The 17,829-nt window shown below is 38.5% G+C and overlaps 1 protein-coding gene across 1 annotated transcript; it reads right to left on the minus strand.

Moving 5' to 3' along the window:
• Positions 1–681: 681 nt before the first annotated feature.
• ATP5PB (ATP synthase peripheral stalk-membrane subunit b) lies at positions 682–17,739 on the minus strand. Its single transcript, XM_055584760.1, has 7 exons — positions 17,585–17,739; positions 17,369–17,405; positions 10,678–10,823; positions 7,599–7,762; positions 7,131–7,256; positions 3,527–3,706; positions 682–1,103 (listed from the first exon to the last, which is right to left on the minus strand). Exons 1-7 carry the CDS (start codon positions 17,622–17,624, stop codon positions 1,026–1,028), a joined length of 771 nt encoding a protein of 256 aa, XP_055440735.1. The 5' UTR covers positions 17,625–17,739; the 3' UTR covers positions 682–1,025.
• Positions 17,740–17,829: the final 90 nt, after the last annotated feature.

Here is a 17,829-nt window from a genome sequence, read left to right on the forward strand (position 1 = left end):
CTGTGCTTCTGACTAATAGTTATACACAAGTGAAGCGATGAGGCTATTTAGACTACCTGAAATGGGACTCTCAAAACACCTTGTACTAAAATCTGTATTGTATCATATATTCTGCCTGTCCAGCAGATTAATACCTTGTGGTAGGAACTTTTTATCTCTGTGTGACCATTGTAGGATAGTGCTTAGCAATTTTTCATTTAATGAATAATTTGGAACACCTACTGACCCTAGTAAACTCTCCTTTACGTAACATCTTAATAATGATGTCAATCTGATTTCTATAGAAGATGAATATATTAGTCATCAATACTGACCTAAATGATTGTTTTATCCATTTGTTCACAAGTAAATCCTTATAAAAGTATGAGAATTAAATGCAGACAAAGCTATGGAAAGGCAGAATTTTCTATCTGTTGGATTCTTGAGAGTAATTTTACGACACATTTGAGTCCATAGTATTTTCTGCAGAAATACTACTAAAGCAAAAATAAAGTCAATGATATATGATTTCCTTTAGCCATTTTAAGAATACTGAAAAGCTTTAGATTCCCCATAACCCAGCAGCAAGAAATAGCTTACCATTAATAATTATATAAATAAGATTATCAGTTCAGTGACATCTTTAATTTTTACCAATAAATGTTGAAATAATATTTCAGAAAATTATACATCTTGAAAAACTTTGTTTCAGTTGTCACTTTATTGTTAAGATGGCTGAATTAATTACAAATTTAAACTATAACTTGGACAATTTTTAGCCAGGTACCAAATTTTATTCAAACAAACTGCTTATTTAAAAGTGGTCACAGGACAACTCAAAATGTACAGCAAGATGAATTAGAGAAAGATCTTACTGGCCAATAGATTGTTTCAATTCTCTCATTGTATCAGACTCAAAACTTTTCATTTATAGGAAAGGTAAACTGTAACTTCAGTAGATAGCAATACAGAAAGATTTATCACATTGACTGGTTTCCATTTAGTCAGTCAACTGCTTCTAGCTGTCTTAATAGGGATAGATGTGTTTACATAACTGGCTGAGCTTGAGCCTTCTTTGCGAGCAGCTTTAGATCTGCAATACACTTGGCGATTGTTTCCTTCTCCTGTGATAAGGAAAGAGAAAGCTGGTTAGACCTTGTCTAATAACAGTCATTCTAAAAGATACCTCCTATAAGACACTAAGGTTACTACAGAATCTCAAGATGAATTACTGGCTTAAAGATCATCCTCTGTCGCCCCCTTCACCTCCTGCCTTCAATCTTTCCCAGCATCAGGGTCTTTTCTAATCAATCAGTTCTTTGTATCAGGTGGCCAAAATACTTGAGCTTCAGCTTCAGTCCTTACAGGGAATAATCAGGACTGATTTCCTTTAGGATTGACTGGTTTGGTCTCTTCGCAGTCCAAGGGACTCTAGAGAGTTGGATTCTCCAACATCACAGTTCAAAATCATCAATTCTTCGGCGCTCAGCTTCTTTTACAGTCCAACACTCAAATCCAAACATAACTACTGGGAAAACAACAGCTTTGACTATATGGACCTTTGTTGGCAAAGTAATGTCTCTGTTTTTTAATATGCTGTCTAGGTTTGTCATTGCTTTTCTTCCAAGGAGCAAGCGTCTTTTAATTTCATGGCTACAGTCACCATCTGAGGTGATTCTGGAGCCCAAGAAAATAAAGTCTGTCACTGTTTTCATTGCTTCCCTATCTATTTGCCATGAAGTGACGGGACCGGATGCCATGATCTTCGTTTTATGAATGTTGAGAGTTTTAAGCCAACTTTTTTACTCTCCTCTTTCACTTTCATCAAGAGGCTCTTTAGTTCCTCTTCGTTTTCTGCCATAAGGGTGGTGTCATCTGTATATGTGAAGTTATTGGTATTTCTCCAGAAATCTTGATTCCAGCTTTACAAAGGGGATAATCAATTATTTAATAAAGCAAAACCAGGGAATAGTTAAAGTGCCCTGGCTCATAGCTTTTATGAGTGAAACCTGTCTAGAGGTTGAAGCTAGATAATCCTGTAATCATGTGCAACTGATGTTATATTTTACAGCTAATAGTTGCTTAAAAAGGACCAACCTAACAAACATCAGTAATAAACAATGTTAAGAATAAAAATAATTCTTGTCTCTTTTGTACTTTCCAAATTTCTTAAACAAGTATATCACTTCCATATAAAAGCATATAATTTAAAAAAACAATTCATTAAATATTGATAGACCCTGTTTTTCTCCAGCCCTGCATGGTTATGCTGAAAGTGACCAGAAATGCCTAAGTATACTCTTTATTTGGGAAAGAAGAAATCAAGTGATAAACAAGTAAATAAAAATAAATAAATAGATGAAAATAGAAAACATTCTGTTCAAGTTCAATGAATTTAGCAGCTGAGGAGAGGAAATGGAATGGACATCACAGAATTAGAAAATGGAAGAGGCTCAGAAATAGACTTGTCCAGTTTTTGTTTCACAGAGAAGTATGTTGGTCAGATATGCAGATGACACCACCCTTATGGCAGAAAGTGAAGAAGAACTAAAAAGCCTCTTGATGAAAGTGAAAGAGGAGAATGAAAAAGTTGGCTTAAAGCTCAACATTCAGAAAACTAAGACCATGGCATTTGGTCCCATCACTTCATGGGAAATGGATGGGGAGACAGTGGAAACATTGGCTGACTTTATTTTTTTGGGCTTCCAAATCACTGCAGATGGTGACTGAAGCCATGAAATTAAAAGATGCTTGCTCCTTGGAAGAAAAGTTAAGACCAACCTAGATAGCATATTGAAAAGCTGAGATACTACTTTGCCAACAAAGGTCCATCTAGTCAAGGCTATGGTTTTTCCAGTGCTCATGTATGGATGTGAGAGTTGGACTGTGAAGAAAGCTGAGCGCTGAAGAATTGATTGCTTCTGAACTGCGGTGCTGGAGACGACTCTTGAGAGTCCCTTGGACTGCAAGGAGATCCAACCAGTCCATCCTAAAGGAGATCAGTCCTGGGTGTTGAATGGAAGGCCTGATGCTAAAGCTGAAACTCTAATACTTTGGCCACCTCACTGGAAAAGACCCTGATGCTGGGAGGGACTGGGGGCAGGAGAAGGGGACGACAGAGGATGAGATGGCTGGAAGGTATCACCGACTCGATGGACGTGAGTCTGAGTGAACTCCGGGAGTTGGTGACAGACAGGGAGGCCTGGCGTGCTGTGATTCATGGGGTCGCAAAGAGTCGGACATGACTGAGCGATTTAACTGAACTGATGTTGGTTAATGTTTCCCAGATGATGGAACCTGAACATAAGTGGGCCATAACGAGTGTTCTCAATGATCTTTCCACTATGAGTGAGAGTTCTTTTGGTAACCAAACTCTGAGGAAGGAGGAAACCTACCATGGCAGTTGTGCAGCACTTTCTAGGTTACCACTAACCAGAAAAATGAACCAGGGCTATCCCATTATTGCTAGGCTAAAGACTCCCTGCCAGCTATCCCTATACTATCAAAGTTATCAATACAACTCCAGAAGCTTTGAAATATCATGTACCTGCTGTGCAGAGATGCTCTGCACCACATGCTTCTCCACCCAGTTTATCATGTGCTCTTGTTCCTTCTGACGCATCATATTCTGCACAGAGATGTGATAGTCCAGGCGATTCTTTACCTCCCTGTATACTCTATGCAGCCGTTCCCGGTACGTAACCTCCAAGGCCATAGCAATGTTATTCTGAAGCAAAATTAGGAAGTGATGAAAATTGCTTACACAAAGGATTACTTCCATTCTGAGGATTCTGCCTCTTAGAACAGCTACCACTTAACTGTATTTTATGCAAAGTTCATTTGTTTAATATGAACAGGTAATACATGCATCTGGTTAAAAGAAAATCTAACAGCATATAGTAAAAATATATTTAAAAGTATACATAGTAAAAAATTAAGCCCTCTCCAGCCCCCTCATAGGCTATCATCTTCCTATATTTCTTGTATTTTCTCCCAGAAATACTTAATAAACAAACATACATATATGTACACACATAAACATCACTTTTACTGGTTATGACATATTGACCCATCTCAGTTTTAAAACTTATATTGGATTCTACTATTTTTGTGTCTCACAACACATAATTTATTTAACTAAGCTCTATTAACAGATTAGGTTGCTTCTAATTCTTTCAACTACATATTACAGTTTACATCTTTGCATTTATGTCTGAATATCTGCTGGGTCAAATAATAGCTAACATCTGTTGAGTATCTACTATCTGCTAAACACTGTGTCAATTCAATTAAATCTTAAAATCACACCATAGGATAGTTACTATATTCATTTTACAGTGAGGAAAACTGAGGCAGAAACCAAGGAAATCTGTCTAAGGTTACAGGGTCACTGAATTATGAAGCCAAGGCCTGAATATGAGGGGTCAGGCTACAAAACCCATGCTCTTAAAGATCCATTTTAAATTGTGATTAACATTGTCAAATTCTACAGAAAAGTTGTATTGCTCCATTCTTTCATCAGCAACACAAACAGCCTGATCAACAGTGTTTATAAAACTTTTACTTTCTGCTATTCTGATAGGCAGAAAAAAATTATCAATTTTAATTGTTGTTATATAAGAAGAAAATTTATATACTTAGAAGTCATTTACATTTACTTATATCTTTATAAATTGTTCATGTCCTATGCCTAGTTTTCTACTGGAATGTTGGTCTATCCTAAGGTAACTACCCTTTTGTGTCACATGGAATGCAAGTGTCCTTTTATCTCTAACTTTGGTTTATGGTAATTTCTACATGCAAAATTTAAATTTTTAAAAATGAGATTAACTTAACAATTTTTCCTCCTATAGTTTCCTGGGTTTTTGAAAACTGAGGTATAATTGAAATACAATATTATATTAATTTCAGGTATACAAACACAATGATTTGGTATTTGTATATATTGTGAAAGATCACCAGAATGAGTTTAGTTAACATCCATCACTACCCAAGTTTCTGGATTTTGTTGTCTTATTGGAAACATCTTGTCTTTCCAAAGGTATTGTATTGTTTTTCATGTTGTCTTTTTCTTCTCTTAAGGTTTCAATTTCTAGTTTTTATACCTCTTATTTCTTTTTCTTCTCTAATATTAGCTACTGTCTCCAGAATAATAATCAATAAAGTGACAGGGATATTGTCATTTTCTAGCTTGTAATGAGAATCCTTATACATCTCCCTGTTAAGTATAAAGGTTTGAGATATTAAGCTCAAGTAGGCCCTATCTCCTTTCTCCTCAAATCTCAAATACTGCCTTGACTACTTTCCTGTTCAGCAAATGACCTAACTTCCTATTTCACTGAGAAAAAGGAAACAAAGAACTTCACAAACTTGTACCACTCTATCAGCTAATCTACCTCAACCCATACATACTTTGCCTTCCTTTAACTATGGAACTGTTGATGCTCTTGAAGCCAACCCTTCCACCTGCGTACGCCAAGCCCTCTAGCCCTACCGAAGGACACTGCTCTAGCAAATTCCTCCCTATGCATACCCCTTTCTTGCATCAAATTTTCTCTCTACTAATTTCTATCAGATACTAACATGTAATTATACTTTCTATTGTTTAAAAAATCTCTTTTGGTTACTAAATCCTCTCCTCCGAGCTACTAATGTCTTTGCCCAACAATATTCTAACTCCTTCACAATTCTGACAGTGATTTACACCCAGACTCCAATTCTCCTCTTCCATTTTTTTCCTTTAATTTACTCCAACCACTTCACTAAAACAGCCCTTAACCAAGGTCTCCAACCTTCATACTGCTAAATCCAATGCCAAATTCTTAGGCCCTTTATTACTTGACCATTAAGCAGGGCAACTACAAATTAATCCTTGTTTCCACCAGTTATTTTCCTTCTTGTTCTGGTCTTACAGCTGTTAAGTGTCACTTGTAAGCTCATGATTTCCAAATTCTCGCTGGTGATTCCAGACTCTTGTATCTAATAACTCTTATCTGGCTAACTCACAGGCATTTCAAACCAACACACGCAAGACTGAAGGCTATTTACAACCAGGCCATCAGAGTGACTCTTTAAAACACCAGTGAGATCATATCACTCCTCTGCCTAAAAGATTCAATGACTTTCTCTCATCCTAAGTACAAGTCAAAGTTCTCACAGAAGCCTATGAGACTTCATATGATCCAGCCCTTGGCCACTCTCTGCCTTGCTTCCTCTTACCTTCCTCCTCACCCATTCTACTTCAGCTACGTTGGCCTTCTTACTTTCCTTGTCTATATCAAGCAAGCTTCCAGGGTTAGGGCCCTTGTGATTGTTCTTCCCTCTGTCTGCAATACTATTTCCTCAGACATCAGGTTCAAATATCACATCAGAAGCCTTTCTAAACTGCTGAAGAAAACAGTTTACTCCCTCCTTCTAAAATTTCTTTTCCTTTAACATAAGTTCATTATTCTACAGGTACTTCACACAAGTTGACATTCATATCTGCTTAATTTTTTTTCTTTTCCTTCTCTCAACCCTTGGCTAAGTAGGCACCAAGAAAGCAGACTTGGTTTTGTTCTCTGCTGTAATCCTAGCACCCTGCCTTGACCAGTGTCCACACTTAAAATATACCTATTAAGTATTTCATGAATAAATAAAAATTTTAATCACTATCATTTGATTCTTACAAAAAGCTACATCTTCAAAAGCCAGGTTTTGTGTGACGTATTAGTTATGATGCAGGAAGAATTCTCCGGCTATAACCTATGCATGAAGAGATTTCTGAGGATTTCAAATATAATGTGCCAAGTATCTTTAGGGATCCTGTTATAAGACTTTCTTATAACATGCATGTTTGAAATGCATAGCATGTATTTCACCTACTGTATTTTACAGTGAATGTCATTTTCAAATTGGCTTTCTGTGTGGATTTAAAAATATGTTCTTTTATACTTTTTATTCTCTCTAGTTTTAGGGTAATAATTCTAATTATTTATCCACTTGAGGAGTCTTAGATATCTAAATAGCTTTAACAGTCAATCCCCACCCAAATATTCCTTTTTCCAAGTAAAATATGCTCAAATTATACAACCTTCATATGATTGTAAATTTTTGTTTTAAATATACACAAATGAGTAATTTCACTCCTCTGAGAAAGTTCTGAAACCTACCCTTTGAACATCAAAAAGGTAATGGCGCTTTTGAACCAGTGCCTGCTGTGACTTCTCCGTATCAATAGCATCCTGGATTTGTTTGATGGATGCCTGTTTCACCTCTTCCAGTTGGGCAATTTTTTGCTGCAATTATGATATTTACAACAAAGATCAGTGAAGGTATCAAGGGTAATAAAAAGATTCATTTTATACTTCTTCACATGTGAAAATACCCACACACAAGAACTGCACAAATACTTAGCAAGAGTTGCTCACAGTATCTATGCAGTATCTTGCTGAATGAACAAAACTACGGAAAAGCTGGAGAAAGTCTGGTAAAAAATTTATCTCAAATTAGTAATTAACTAACATTTATATTGAAATCATTATAATCAGATTCATTTTTATATGCTTTGTTCCTATCACTTGATATCTTTGATGTTTCTAGTACTGTCTAAAACAGGAAGTAAGATTTATGGTTCTTACCTCATTGAGTTTATCAGCAAATTCCCCAACAGAAGCACCATATTTTTTAACTATATAGACAAGGAATCCTATTGTTGATATGGCAGAGAAGGTCTCTGGAGTTATCACGTATATTTCCTTGGAGAGTAAATATAAGATAAGCCCAGTTCCAAGCACATAGGGTCCTAAAAGGAAGAAAAAATTATTTTATGATAGATATGCTATATCTAAAAGGTAAGACAGAGAGATATTTCTGCATTTAATTAGTTGAAGGCAAAGGTTTTTTTTTCCTATTTTATTCTTTTTTTAAACTTTTTATTTTGTATTGGGGTATAGGAAGAAGCACAAGCTGGAATCAAGATTGCCAGGAGAAATATCAATACCCTCAGATATGCAGATGACACCACCCTTATGGCAGAAAGTGAAGAGGAACTAAAAAGCCTCTTGATGAAAGTGAAAGGAGAGTGAAAAAGTTGGCTTAAACTTAGCTCAACATTCAGAAAACTAAGATCATGGCATCTGGTCCCATCACTTCATGGGAAATGGATGGGGAAACAGTGGAAACGGTGTCAGACTTTATTTTTTTGGGCTCCAAAATCACTGCAGATGGTGACTGAAGCCATGAAATTAAAAGATGCTGACTCCTTGGAAGAAAAGTTATGACCAACCTAGATAGCATATTGAAAAGCAGAGACATTACTTTGCCAACAAAGGTCGATCTAGTCAAGGCTATGGTTTTTCCAGTGGTCATGTATGGATGAGAGTTGGACTGTGAAGAAAGCTGAGCACCGAAGAATTGATGCATTTGAACTGTGGTGCTGGAGAAGACTCTTCAGAGTCCCTGGACTGCAAGGAGATGCAACCAGTCCATTCTGAAGGAGATCAGTCCTGGGTATTCATTGGAAGGCCTGATGCTAAAGCTGAAACTCCAATACTTTGGCCACCTCACACGAAGAGTTGACTCATTGGAAAAGACTCTGATGCTTGGAGGGATTGGGGGCAAGAGGAGAAGGGGACAACAGAGCATGAGATGGCTGGATGGCATCACCGACTCAATGGACATGAATTTGAGTGAACTCCAGGAGCTGGTGATGGACAGGGAGGCCTTGCGTGCTGTGATTAATGGGGTTGCAAAGAGTTGGACACAACTGAGAGACTGAACTGAACTGATAGTCAATTAACAACAGCGTAATAGTTTCAAGTGAACAGAGAAGGGAATCGGCCATATACATACATGTATCCAGATAAGCAAAGTTAATAATGATTTTAAATAATCAGATTCAAAGATCAAAGCCTAGATGAGAACCAGTAAGGTACAACTGAAAGGACAATAATCTGGACTTAGGGAAATCTGACTTTGCAATTTAACAATGCTGGACAATACAGAAGATCTCTGAGCTTAGTTTCCTGAACTGTAAAGTGGGAATAGTACCTTCTTCACAGAATTGATGTAACTGAAAAACAATGTATATACTGTCTAGTACAACTGCTTAACAAACAGGAAGTAGTTTATAAAAATGTCAAGTTACTTTGAGAATAATTTGTGTAGCAAAATACACTATTTATTAAGTGGGGGACACTCGTCAGAATAAAATTTATCCACTCTTGCCTATTTACTCAATGTGAATCTGACACTGGAAATAAACAATTAAAACAAAAGAGACAAAATTATAAAGCAGCATATAAGTAAAAGAACTAAGTAACAGGACTTTCACTTCCTGTAGCACCTTATTATAATGCTTCTATTATGGCCATCTTTTTCTTTAACCAGGTCATGAATTCTGAAAGGATACAAACCATCATGTACCTTTCTTTAGGATATTCCTCTGTGACTCACAAGATGCCATGCAGGATTTAAGACAGGTCTTTAGGGGAAGCAGTTTACAGTGTTTCTATGCAATACAAGTACCAAAGGATGTTAGGACATACTATAAGAATAAAAGGGTTACATTCTTAAATGTGTTTTACCCAGTTTCCCACACAAAGTTTACACAGTTCACTTAAAAAAAAATCTGCCTTCAGTGTATACATTTTAAATGTGAATTTATTTAAAAAAAAAAAAAAAAAAAAAAAAAGGCCTATCACATGTAGCATTTTTATCACCTATGGAGATCTGATGTTTCTCACAATTTTAATTATGGAAAAGCTATTTTAGGTCATTCCTTGGAGAGATTAAAAAAAAAATCTTTGATATCCAGTGTTTCACAGTCATAGCTATATTTGGATACAGCAAGAGAAGGATACAGAAGAAAAGCAGCGTGTGTAATAAAAGTACACTAAACTTGACTGGAGGACCCATGTTTAAGTACTACTCAGTCACTAAAGAGAGAATAAACCTCAGCAAGTTGTCTTCTAGTTCTTCTGGGTAATAAAAATGTCTTCATAGAACTGTTATACGGATTAAATAAGGTGAAAGCATATGGCATTACAAAAATGAAAGACTTCAGGACAGTTTAGGCCTTTTTAAAAGGAAAAAACTGGTAAGTCCGGTCCAGTTCTTTTTTCATAATTACACACACAATTATACAGTACATAGTCCCTATTGCCTTACCTGGCTTTATTTTTATCCATAGTTCTTTCCATCACTACCTGAAAGTATATTTTATGGTTATTCTTTTTGGGGGGGGGGGGGGCACTCCACATGGCTTGAGGGATCTTAGTTGTCCAATCAGGGATTGAAACTGGGCCCCTGCTGTGAAAGCACAAGTTCTAACCACCGGATTGCCAAAAATTCCCCAGTTACTCTCATTTCTTTATTGTCTATCCTACAAAAGAAATGTTCCATGATGGCAGGCACTTTAGTTCACCACTGTATGCCTAGAACAGTGCCTAGGATAGGGCAGGCATTCAATAAATTTGGTGTATTACCAAATAGAGACTATGCTATAAAATCAAGTTAAAATCCCCAACAAAATTACTCCAAAGACAAGTTAAAGCAATCAAATCAATTGTTACACTGAATCACTCCCACATTTTACTTTTGAAAACAGCTGACTTGATTTTTCTGGTGTATGTGGAAAAGGTAAGAAGCCACTAAAATTCTAGATTAACATAAACCAGAGCATCCAAACATACTATCAAACACTGGGCAAATGCTCACCTGTTACACCAGTTTTAGGATAAAGGAACTGGAAGAATTCCTCAGGGATCAGCCCAAAACGAACTTTTCCTCCATGTTCAGGAAGAGGTGGTACAGGGGCAAGACTTGGCTGCCCTGTGTGAAAGATCCTCGTTGCCTGCAATACCCTATAGGTAGGAATTATACAAATTTAAAGCTTATTCTTTAAAGAGAACACAACATATGAACAATTGTAGAAAGAATGGATAGGGATGAGGATAAGGTAGTTTCCCACTGTCCTGATGGAGAGAGAACAAACCAAGAATAGGAAGGCCAGGGTCCAATAATTAGCTGTGACAAGGGGAAACAACTTACTTAAAGCTTTATGTAATCCTCTACCCAATACTAGAATTCCTCTGTTAAATCTCATAGATAATCTGTCTAGCACCTTATACATCTATTACCAGCACTATAATATGTAAGAACACAGACTCTGCAGCCAGACTATTTGGGTTCAAATTCTAATTTACGCTTTTGTAATCTGTGATTTCTATAAGTAAAGTAAAACAAAGAATATGACCGTAGAAGGTTGTTTGTGAGGATTAACTGAGTTAAAAATGTAAAGTATATTGAATGGTGCTCAGCATATGTTAAGTTTTATGTAAATGGTTAGATATTACATAGCTACCATGTTGTGAGCTCCCTGATGGCAAGAACTTGGACCATTCTGAATATTCTGTGACGGGGTGCTAAACCACCACTAAGTGAAACAGGCTTTTGCATTGTTGGATATCTCTATGTTCATCCTTTGAACTGCTACGTACATCCTTAAAACTTCTATTGATTAGTTCTAATTTTATTCATTTATTATGTAAGATAACACCCATGTACCTGGGTTAAATAAACATCTCAGTTCTTTCACAAACCTGATTGTCCATTACAAGGAGCAATCTGGTTTTGTTTAAAAAAATGAAGTATACAGAACTGAACATGATACTCTAAGTACAATTTGACCAATCCATTCATTCTACAAACACATACTGAGAACTTGCTATTGCTGTTATTGGGCTTTAACTACTGTACTGTTATCATGAATTTGCAAACTATTCCAGTCTTAAAGTAACTTAAGATTAACAGTTACAGCATACTGGTGTCTTATTAAGATTCTAATGAAATAAAACCCTCCAGTCTTTTCATATCTGCTGTCAAGTTTAGTCTCTTTCAGATTATCAGTATGATTTTGTTCCTCACCTCCCCATTCTATCTCTTGTCTCCTTGCAATGTAAGAGTTTATATTATTTCACTGATTATGGTTCATTGCTTGTCTTCCAAATATTATTGCTGCTTCCTAATGTATTATGAGCTACCATACTGACTTTCGGAATCCTAGAGTCATGCTCGAGATTCTTAGGAAAATCAGGGTTTCTCAACCTCAGCATTATCAACATTTTGGACAACTGACAATTCTTTGCTGTGGAGAGCTGTTCTGTGCACTGTAATTAGCAGCATCCTTTATATGCCAGGTGCCAGTAGCATCCTTCCTCCTACCCAGTGCTGACGACCAAACACATCCCTAGACACTGTCAGAAGTCCCCTGGAGAGCAAAACTGCCCCCGGCTGAGTACAGACTTAAATCACAGCACTAAAGAACTTGCTTTATTGTGAATTTTACCTTTTATCATTAAAATATTCATCTTTTGTTTCATTTAAAAATAAACAATTTTTTTTAAAAAGAACTTGCTTTCAGTTCAGTTCAGTTGCTCGGTCATGTCCGACTCTTTGCGACCCCATGAAGCACAAAACATCAGGTCTCCCTGTCCATCACCAACTCCCGGAGTCTATCCAAACCCATGTCCATCGAGTCGGTGATGCCATCCAAACATCTCATCCTCTGTCGTCCCCTTCTCCTCCTGCCCTCAATCTTTCCCAGCATCAGGGTCTTTTCAAATGAGTCAGCTCTTTGCATCAGGTGGCCAAAGTACTGGAGCTTCAACTTCAACATTAGTCCTTCCATTGCACACCCAGGACTGATCTCCTTTAGGATGTACTGGTTGGATCTCCTTGCAGCCCAAGGGACTCTCAAGAGTCTTCTCCATCACCACAGTTCAAGAGCATCAATTCTTCAGCGCTCAGCTTTCCTTATAGTTCAACTCTCACATCCCTACATGACCTCTGGAAAAACCATAGCCTTGACTAGACGGACCTTTGTTGGCAAAGTAATGTCTCTGCTTTTTAATATGCCGTCTAGGTTGGTCTTAACTTTTCTTCCAAGGAGTAAGCGTCTTTTAATTTCATGGCTGCAGTCACCATCTGCAGTGATTTTGGAGCCCAGAAAAATAAAGTCTGACACCGTTTCCACAGTTTCCCCATCTACCTCCCATGAAGTGATGGGACCAGATGCCATGATCTTAGTCTTCTGAATGTTGAGCTTTAAGCCAACTTTTTCACTGTCCTCTTTCACTTTCATCAAGAGGCTCTTTAGTTCTTCTTCACTTTCTGCCATAAGGGTGGTGTCATCTGCATATCTGAGGTTATTGATATTTCTCCCAGCAATCTTGATTCCAGCTTGTGCTTCATCCAGCCCAGTGTTTCTCATGATGTACTCTGCACAGAAGTTAAATAAGCAGGGTGACAATATACCACCTTGATGTACTCCTTTTCCTATTTGGAACCAGTCTGTTGTTCCATGTCCAGTTCTAACTGTTGCTTCTTGACCTGCATACAGGTTTCTCAAGAGGCAGGTCAGGTGGTCTGGTATGCCCATCTCTTTCAGAATTTTCCACAGTTTATTGTGATCCACACAGTCAAAGGCTTTAGTCAATAAAGTCACTAAAGCAGAAACAGATGTTTTTCAGGAACTCTCTTGCTTTTTTGATGATCCACCAGATATTGGCAATTTGATCTCTGGTTCCTCTGCCTTTTCTAAATCCAGCTTGAACATCTCGAAGTTCATGGTTCACGTATTGCTAAAGCCTGGCTTGGAGAATTTTGAGCATTACTTTACTAGCGTGTGAGATGAGTGCAACTGTGTGGTAGTTTGAGTGTTCTTTGGCATTGCCTTTCTTTGGGACTGGAATGAAAACTGACCTTTTCCAGTCCTGTGGCCACTGCTGAGTATTCCAAATTTGCTGGCATATTGAGTGCAGCACTTTCACAGCGTCATCTTTCAGGATTTGAAATAGCTCAACTGGAATTCCATCACCTCCAGTAGCTTTGTTCATAGTGATGCTTCCTAAGGCCCACTTGACTTCACATTAGTTGGACACAAATCCTCTCCCTAACTGGCTGCCTTAGTTCAAGCCCTCAGCTACTCTTGCCTAAGAAAGCTAACAATCAAAACCTGGTCTCTTGGCTTCTCCTCAAATACCCCTTCAACCCAGTCCCTCACTGCTGCTTTTAAAGTTTTTAAAATACAAATGTGACTTTAAAACTCTCCAACAGGCTCTCTTCTGGCCATAGTAAACAAAGTACTTAATATAGTATACATGATTCAGCACCTGTTAAGTTTTATAGCCTCCTCTCCCTTCATTCTCCTACTTTCCAGCCATATGCAACTACTTACAGCTTTCCCAGATGTTCAACCTGGTTTTAGAAAAGGAACAAAGATCAAATTGCCAACATCTGCTTGATCATTGAAAAAGCAAGAGAGTTCCAGAAAAACATCTATTTCTGCTTTATTGACTATGCCAGAGCCTTTGACTGTGTGGATCACCAAAAACTGTGGAAAATTTTGAAGGAGATGGGAATACAGGATCACCTGATCTGCCTCTTGAGAAATTTGTATGCAGGTCATGAAGCAACAGTTAGAAATGGACATGGAACAACAGATTGGTTCCAAATAGGAAAAGGAGTAAGTCAAGGTTGTATATTGTCACCTTGCTTATTTAACTTCTATGCAGAGTACATCATGAGAAACACTGGGCTGGATGAAGCACAAGCTGGAATCAAGATTGCCAGGAGAAGTATCAATAACCTCAGATATGCAGATGACACCACCCTTATGGCAGAAAGTGAAGAAGAACTAAAGAGCCTCTTGATCAAAGTGAAAGAGGACAGTGAAAAAGTTGGCCTAAAGCTCAACATTCAGAAGACTAAGATCATGACATCTGGTCCCATCACTTCATAGCAAATAGATGGGGAAACATTGGCTGACTTTATTTTTCTGGGCTCCAAAATCATGCAGATGGTGACTGCAGCCATGAAATTAAAAGATGCTTACTCCTTGGAAGGAAAGTTATGATCAACCTAGACAGCATATTAAAAAGCAGAGACATTACTTTGCCAACAAAGGTCCGTCTAGTCAAGGTTATGGTTTTTCCAGTGGTCATGTAGGGATGTGAGAGTTGGACTATAAAGAAAGCTGAGTGCCAAAGAATTGATGCTTTTAAACTGTGGTGATGGAGAAGACTCTTGAGAGTCCCTTGGACTGCATGGAGATCCAACCAGTCCATCCTAAAGGAAATCAGTCCTGAATATTCATTGGAAGGATTGATGTTGAAGCTGAAACTCCCATACTTTGGCCACCTGATGCGAAGAACTGACTCATTTAAAGACCGTGATGCTGGGAAAGATTGAGAGCAGAAGGGAATGACAGAGAACTAGATAGTTGGATGGGACCACCGACTCGAGACATGAGTTTGAGTAAACTCTGGGAGTTGGTGATGGACAGGGAGGCCTGGCGTGCTGCAGTCCATGGCAAAGAGTCGGACATGACTGAGCAACTGAACTGAACTGACAGCTTTCTTTGGTGGCTCAGATGGTAATGAATCTGCCTGCAGTGCAGGAGACCTAGGTGTGATCCCTGGGTCAGGAAGGTCCCCTGAAGGAGGGAACAGCAACCGACTCCAGTATTCTTGCCTGGACAATCCCACGGACAGAGCCTGGTGTGCTACAGTCCATGGGGTTGCAGAGTCAGACACGACTGAAGAGACTGAACGTGCACAGTTTTCAAAATAAAAAAGACTGCCTCAAGCTGCTTCTACTTGGTATGCCTTTCACTTAAGGATTGCCAAGACCCACCAGCCTTTAGAATATCTCAAGTATATCCTTTACAAAGGCTTCTCCAACTGTGGGCCAACATTTATTCATTCAACGAAACACTTACAGACTCTCTACTTATGTTAGGCACCAACAGTATAACGATAAGCAAAGTCTCAGCCTTAGACATTCTAGTGGGGGTTTGGAGTGTGAGAATGTATATACACACACACAATTTCAGACAGCTGTAAATTCCATGTAAATTAGGAAGGGAAAGGGCTAAGGAGCAATGGGTCATGGGGAGAGAGGCTTTTCTGGGAGAGATTAGGTGACATCTGAGCTAATGACCGGGAAAAGAGAGATCAGCAAGTATAAAGATCCTGAGGCAACAATAAGCTTGGCAGTTTTTGGAAGAATGCAAGAACATCAGTATGGCTGAGAATGAGCTAAAAACAGAAGGTTTAATAAGACAAATGAAGAGGTAGGATGGGGTTAACTCATGTTGAACCTTCTGGGTTATTTTAAGTTTGGATTTTATTTCAAGTGGGACAGGCAGCTCTGGAGGGTTTTGCAAGGGAAGGGTGGGGAAAGGACATAATCCCTGTGACTCCTGTGAGAATGGCCTGTAATGGGAAAAGAATATAGATTCTAGGAGACAACTGAAATAGCTTAGGTGAAATGTGATGGTGGTTCATACTCCAGTAGTAATGGTAGTGAAAGAATGGTCAGAGTCTGGATATAAGAAGAAAGAAGTGCCTTATGAATGCATTAGAGAAATGTGAACGAGAAAAAAAGGATGTTCCTCACATCTTCTACATGTATTTATTACCTATGCTACAAAGAGTTGTTTGTCTGTATGGAATCTTTCTTCTTTGAAATGTTGGAAGCAACCAATTAGTCTTACTTTATTTAACTACAGATAAACCTAAACCACCTTTTCAAGACACAGGACTGTTATCAAATTTTGCAAGACTTAGGATGAAGTCCGGAAGTAAAAAGAAATTACAAAGAAAACTGACATGTTTTATGACATAATATTAGTAACAGGTTCTAACATTAAGCACATATTATCTACCAAGCACTGTTTTTAGAGTTCCCAGGAACCTCCCTTAATTCTCATAATCCATAACGTACTATTATCTCTATTTTGCCTATGGAGAAATTAAGGTCCCACAGCTTGTTAAGTAGAGGAGCCAAGTTTACTCTCAGCTTCGGAGTCCTCATTGTAAACTACTCCATAGCTATCTCCTCTGCTATGTGAAGGTAGGTACTTAACCATACTCATTTATTTATCTTTGGTTATGGAGGTGCAAGATAAATATTTGCTGAAACACTGAATAATTTCTCTGATCTGACAGTAAAATTTGAAATCTGGGAGAAAGATTAAAAACTATACGTTTCATTTTTTTATTTAACAAAACTTGCCCTTGGGTATGCAATCTAGTAACCCCGATACAGGCTGCGGCAGCTCTGTCTAGCTGAAGGTCACAAGGGAGAGGGGCGGGGCTTAGGAGACACCAAAAGCAGTTTCTAAACAGTTTAGTTAGAACACATTACTTTTTCTCTTAACCTCTACTATTAGATGATACAATGGTGTTCCAGCAGTTATAGGATCACACGTAAATTAGACGTTAAGCGTTCCAATATAACCAAAATAAAGGTAATTACTGGCCTAAAGCTAAAGGCAGATTAACCCAGAAGTGAAATGAGGTGATAAAGCAAGGACCAAAGGAAATATTACATCCCTCACACTTACCCTGGACCGAGGAGGGCTGCGTTCTTCAGAGAGGGGGCTACAAAATTACAAAGCGTAGGTTAGCAAGGTCACGATGAAATCTGGTTTGCCCCTTCCTCGGCCCCAAGTCTCACTGCGCTTTTCTTCACGCCCTTTCCTCCCACCCGCTCCAAGCAACCACAGACGCCTTGTTTTACGATTACTCTGCTATCCAGGACCAGGGTGTGTACCTCTCACCTGCTGCGGCGGCGGCAGAAAGTACCACCCGGGACAGCATTGTCAGGTAGCGTTCACACAGCAATCTTCCCGCCCCAGTGACCCCGACAGAAGAATCTGTCAAGAACAGAAGCAAGATGGACGCTCACAAGTCTCGCGAGAAGAGAACTTCGTGCCCTCTCCGTCAACTTCCGGTCTTTTTTCCCCCTCGCGATAAGAAGCAGAGAGCCGCTTGCGGGAGGGTGCTGGCGGGAAAGCCGGCTGGG

This window comes from Bubalus kerabau, chromosome 6 (genome assembly GCF_029407905.1).
Source record: "Bubalus kerabau isolate K-KA32 ecotype Philippines breed swamp buffalo chromosome 6, PCC_UOA_SB_1v2, whole genome shotgun sequence".
In the NCBI taxonomy this organism is placed as follows: domain Eukaryota; kingdom Metazoa; phylum Chordata; class Mammalia; order Artiodactyla; family Bovidae; genus Bubalus; species Bubalus kerabau.

Coding starts and splice junctions, on each gene's coding strand:
- ATP5PB (XM_055584760.1), bottom strand. CDS start 17,624: ATGCTGTCCCGGGTGGTACTTTCTGCCGCCGCCGCAGCAG. Junction 17,406..17,584: donor TTCTGCCGCCGCCGCAGCAG/GTGAGAGGTACA, acceptor GTAATTTTGTAG/CCCCCTCTCTGAAGAACGCA. Junction 1,104..3,526: donor AGAGCATCTCTGCACAGCAG/GTACATGATATT, acceptor TCCTTATCACAG/GAGAAGGAAACAATCGCCAA.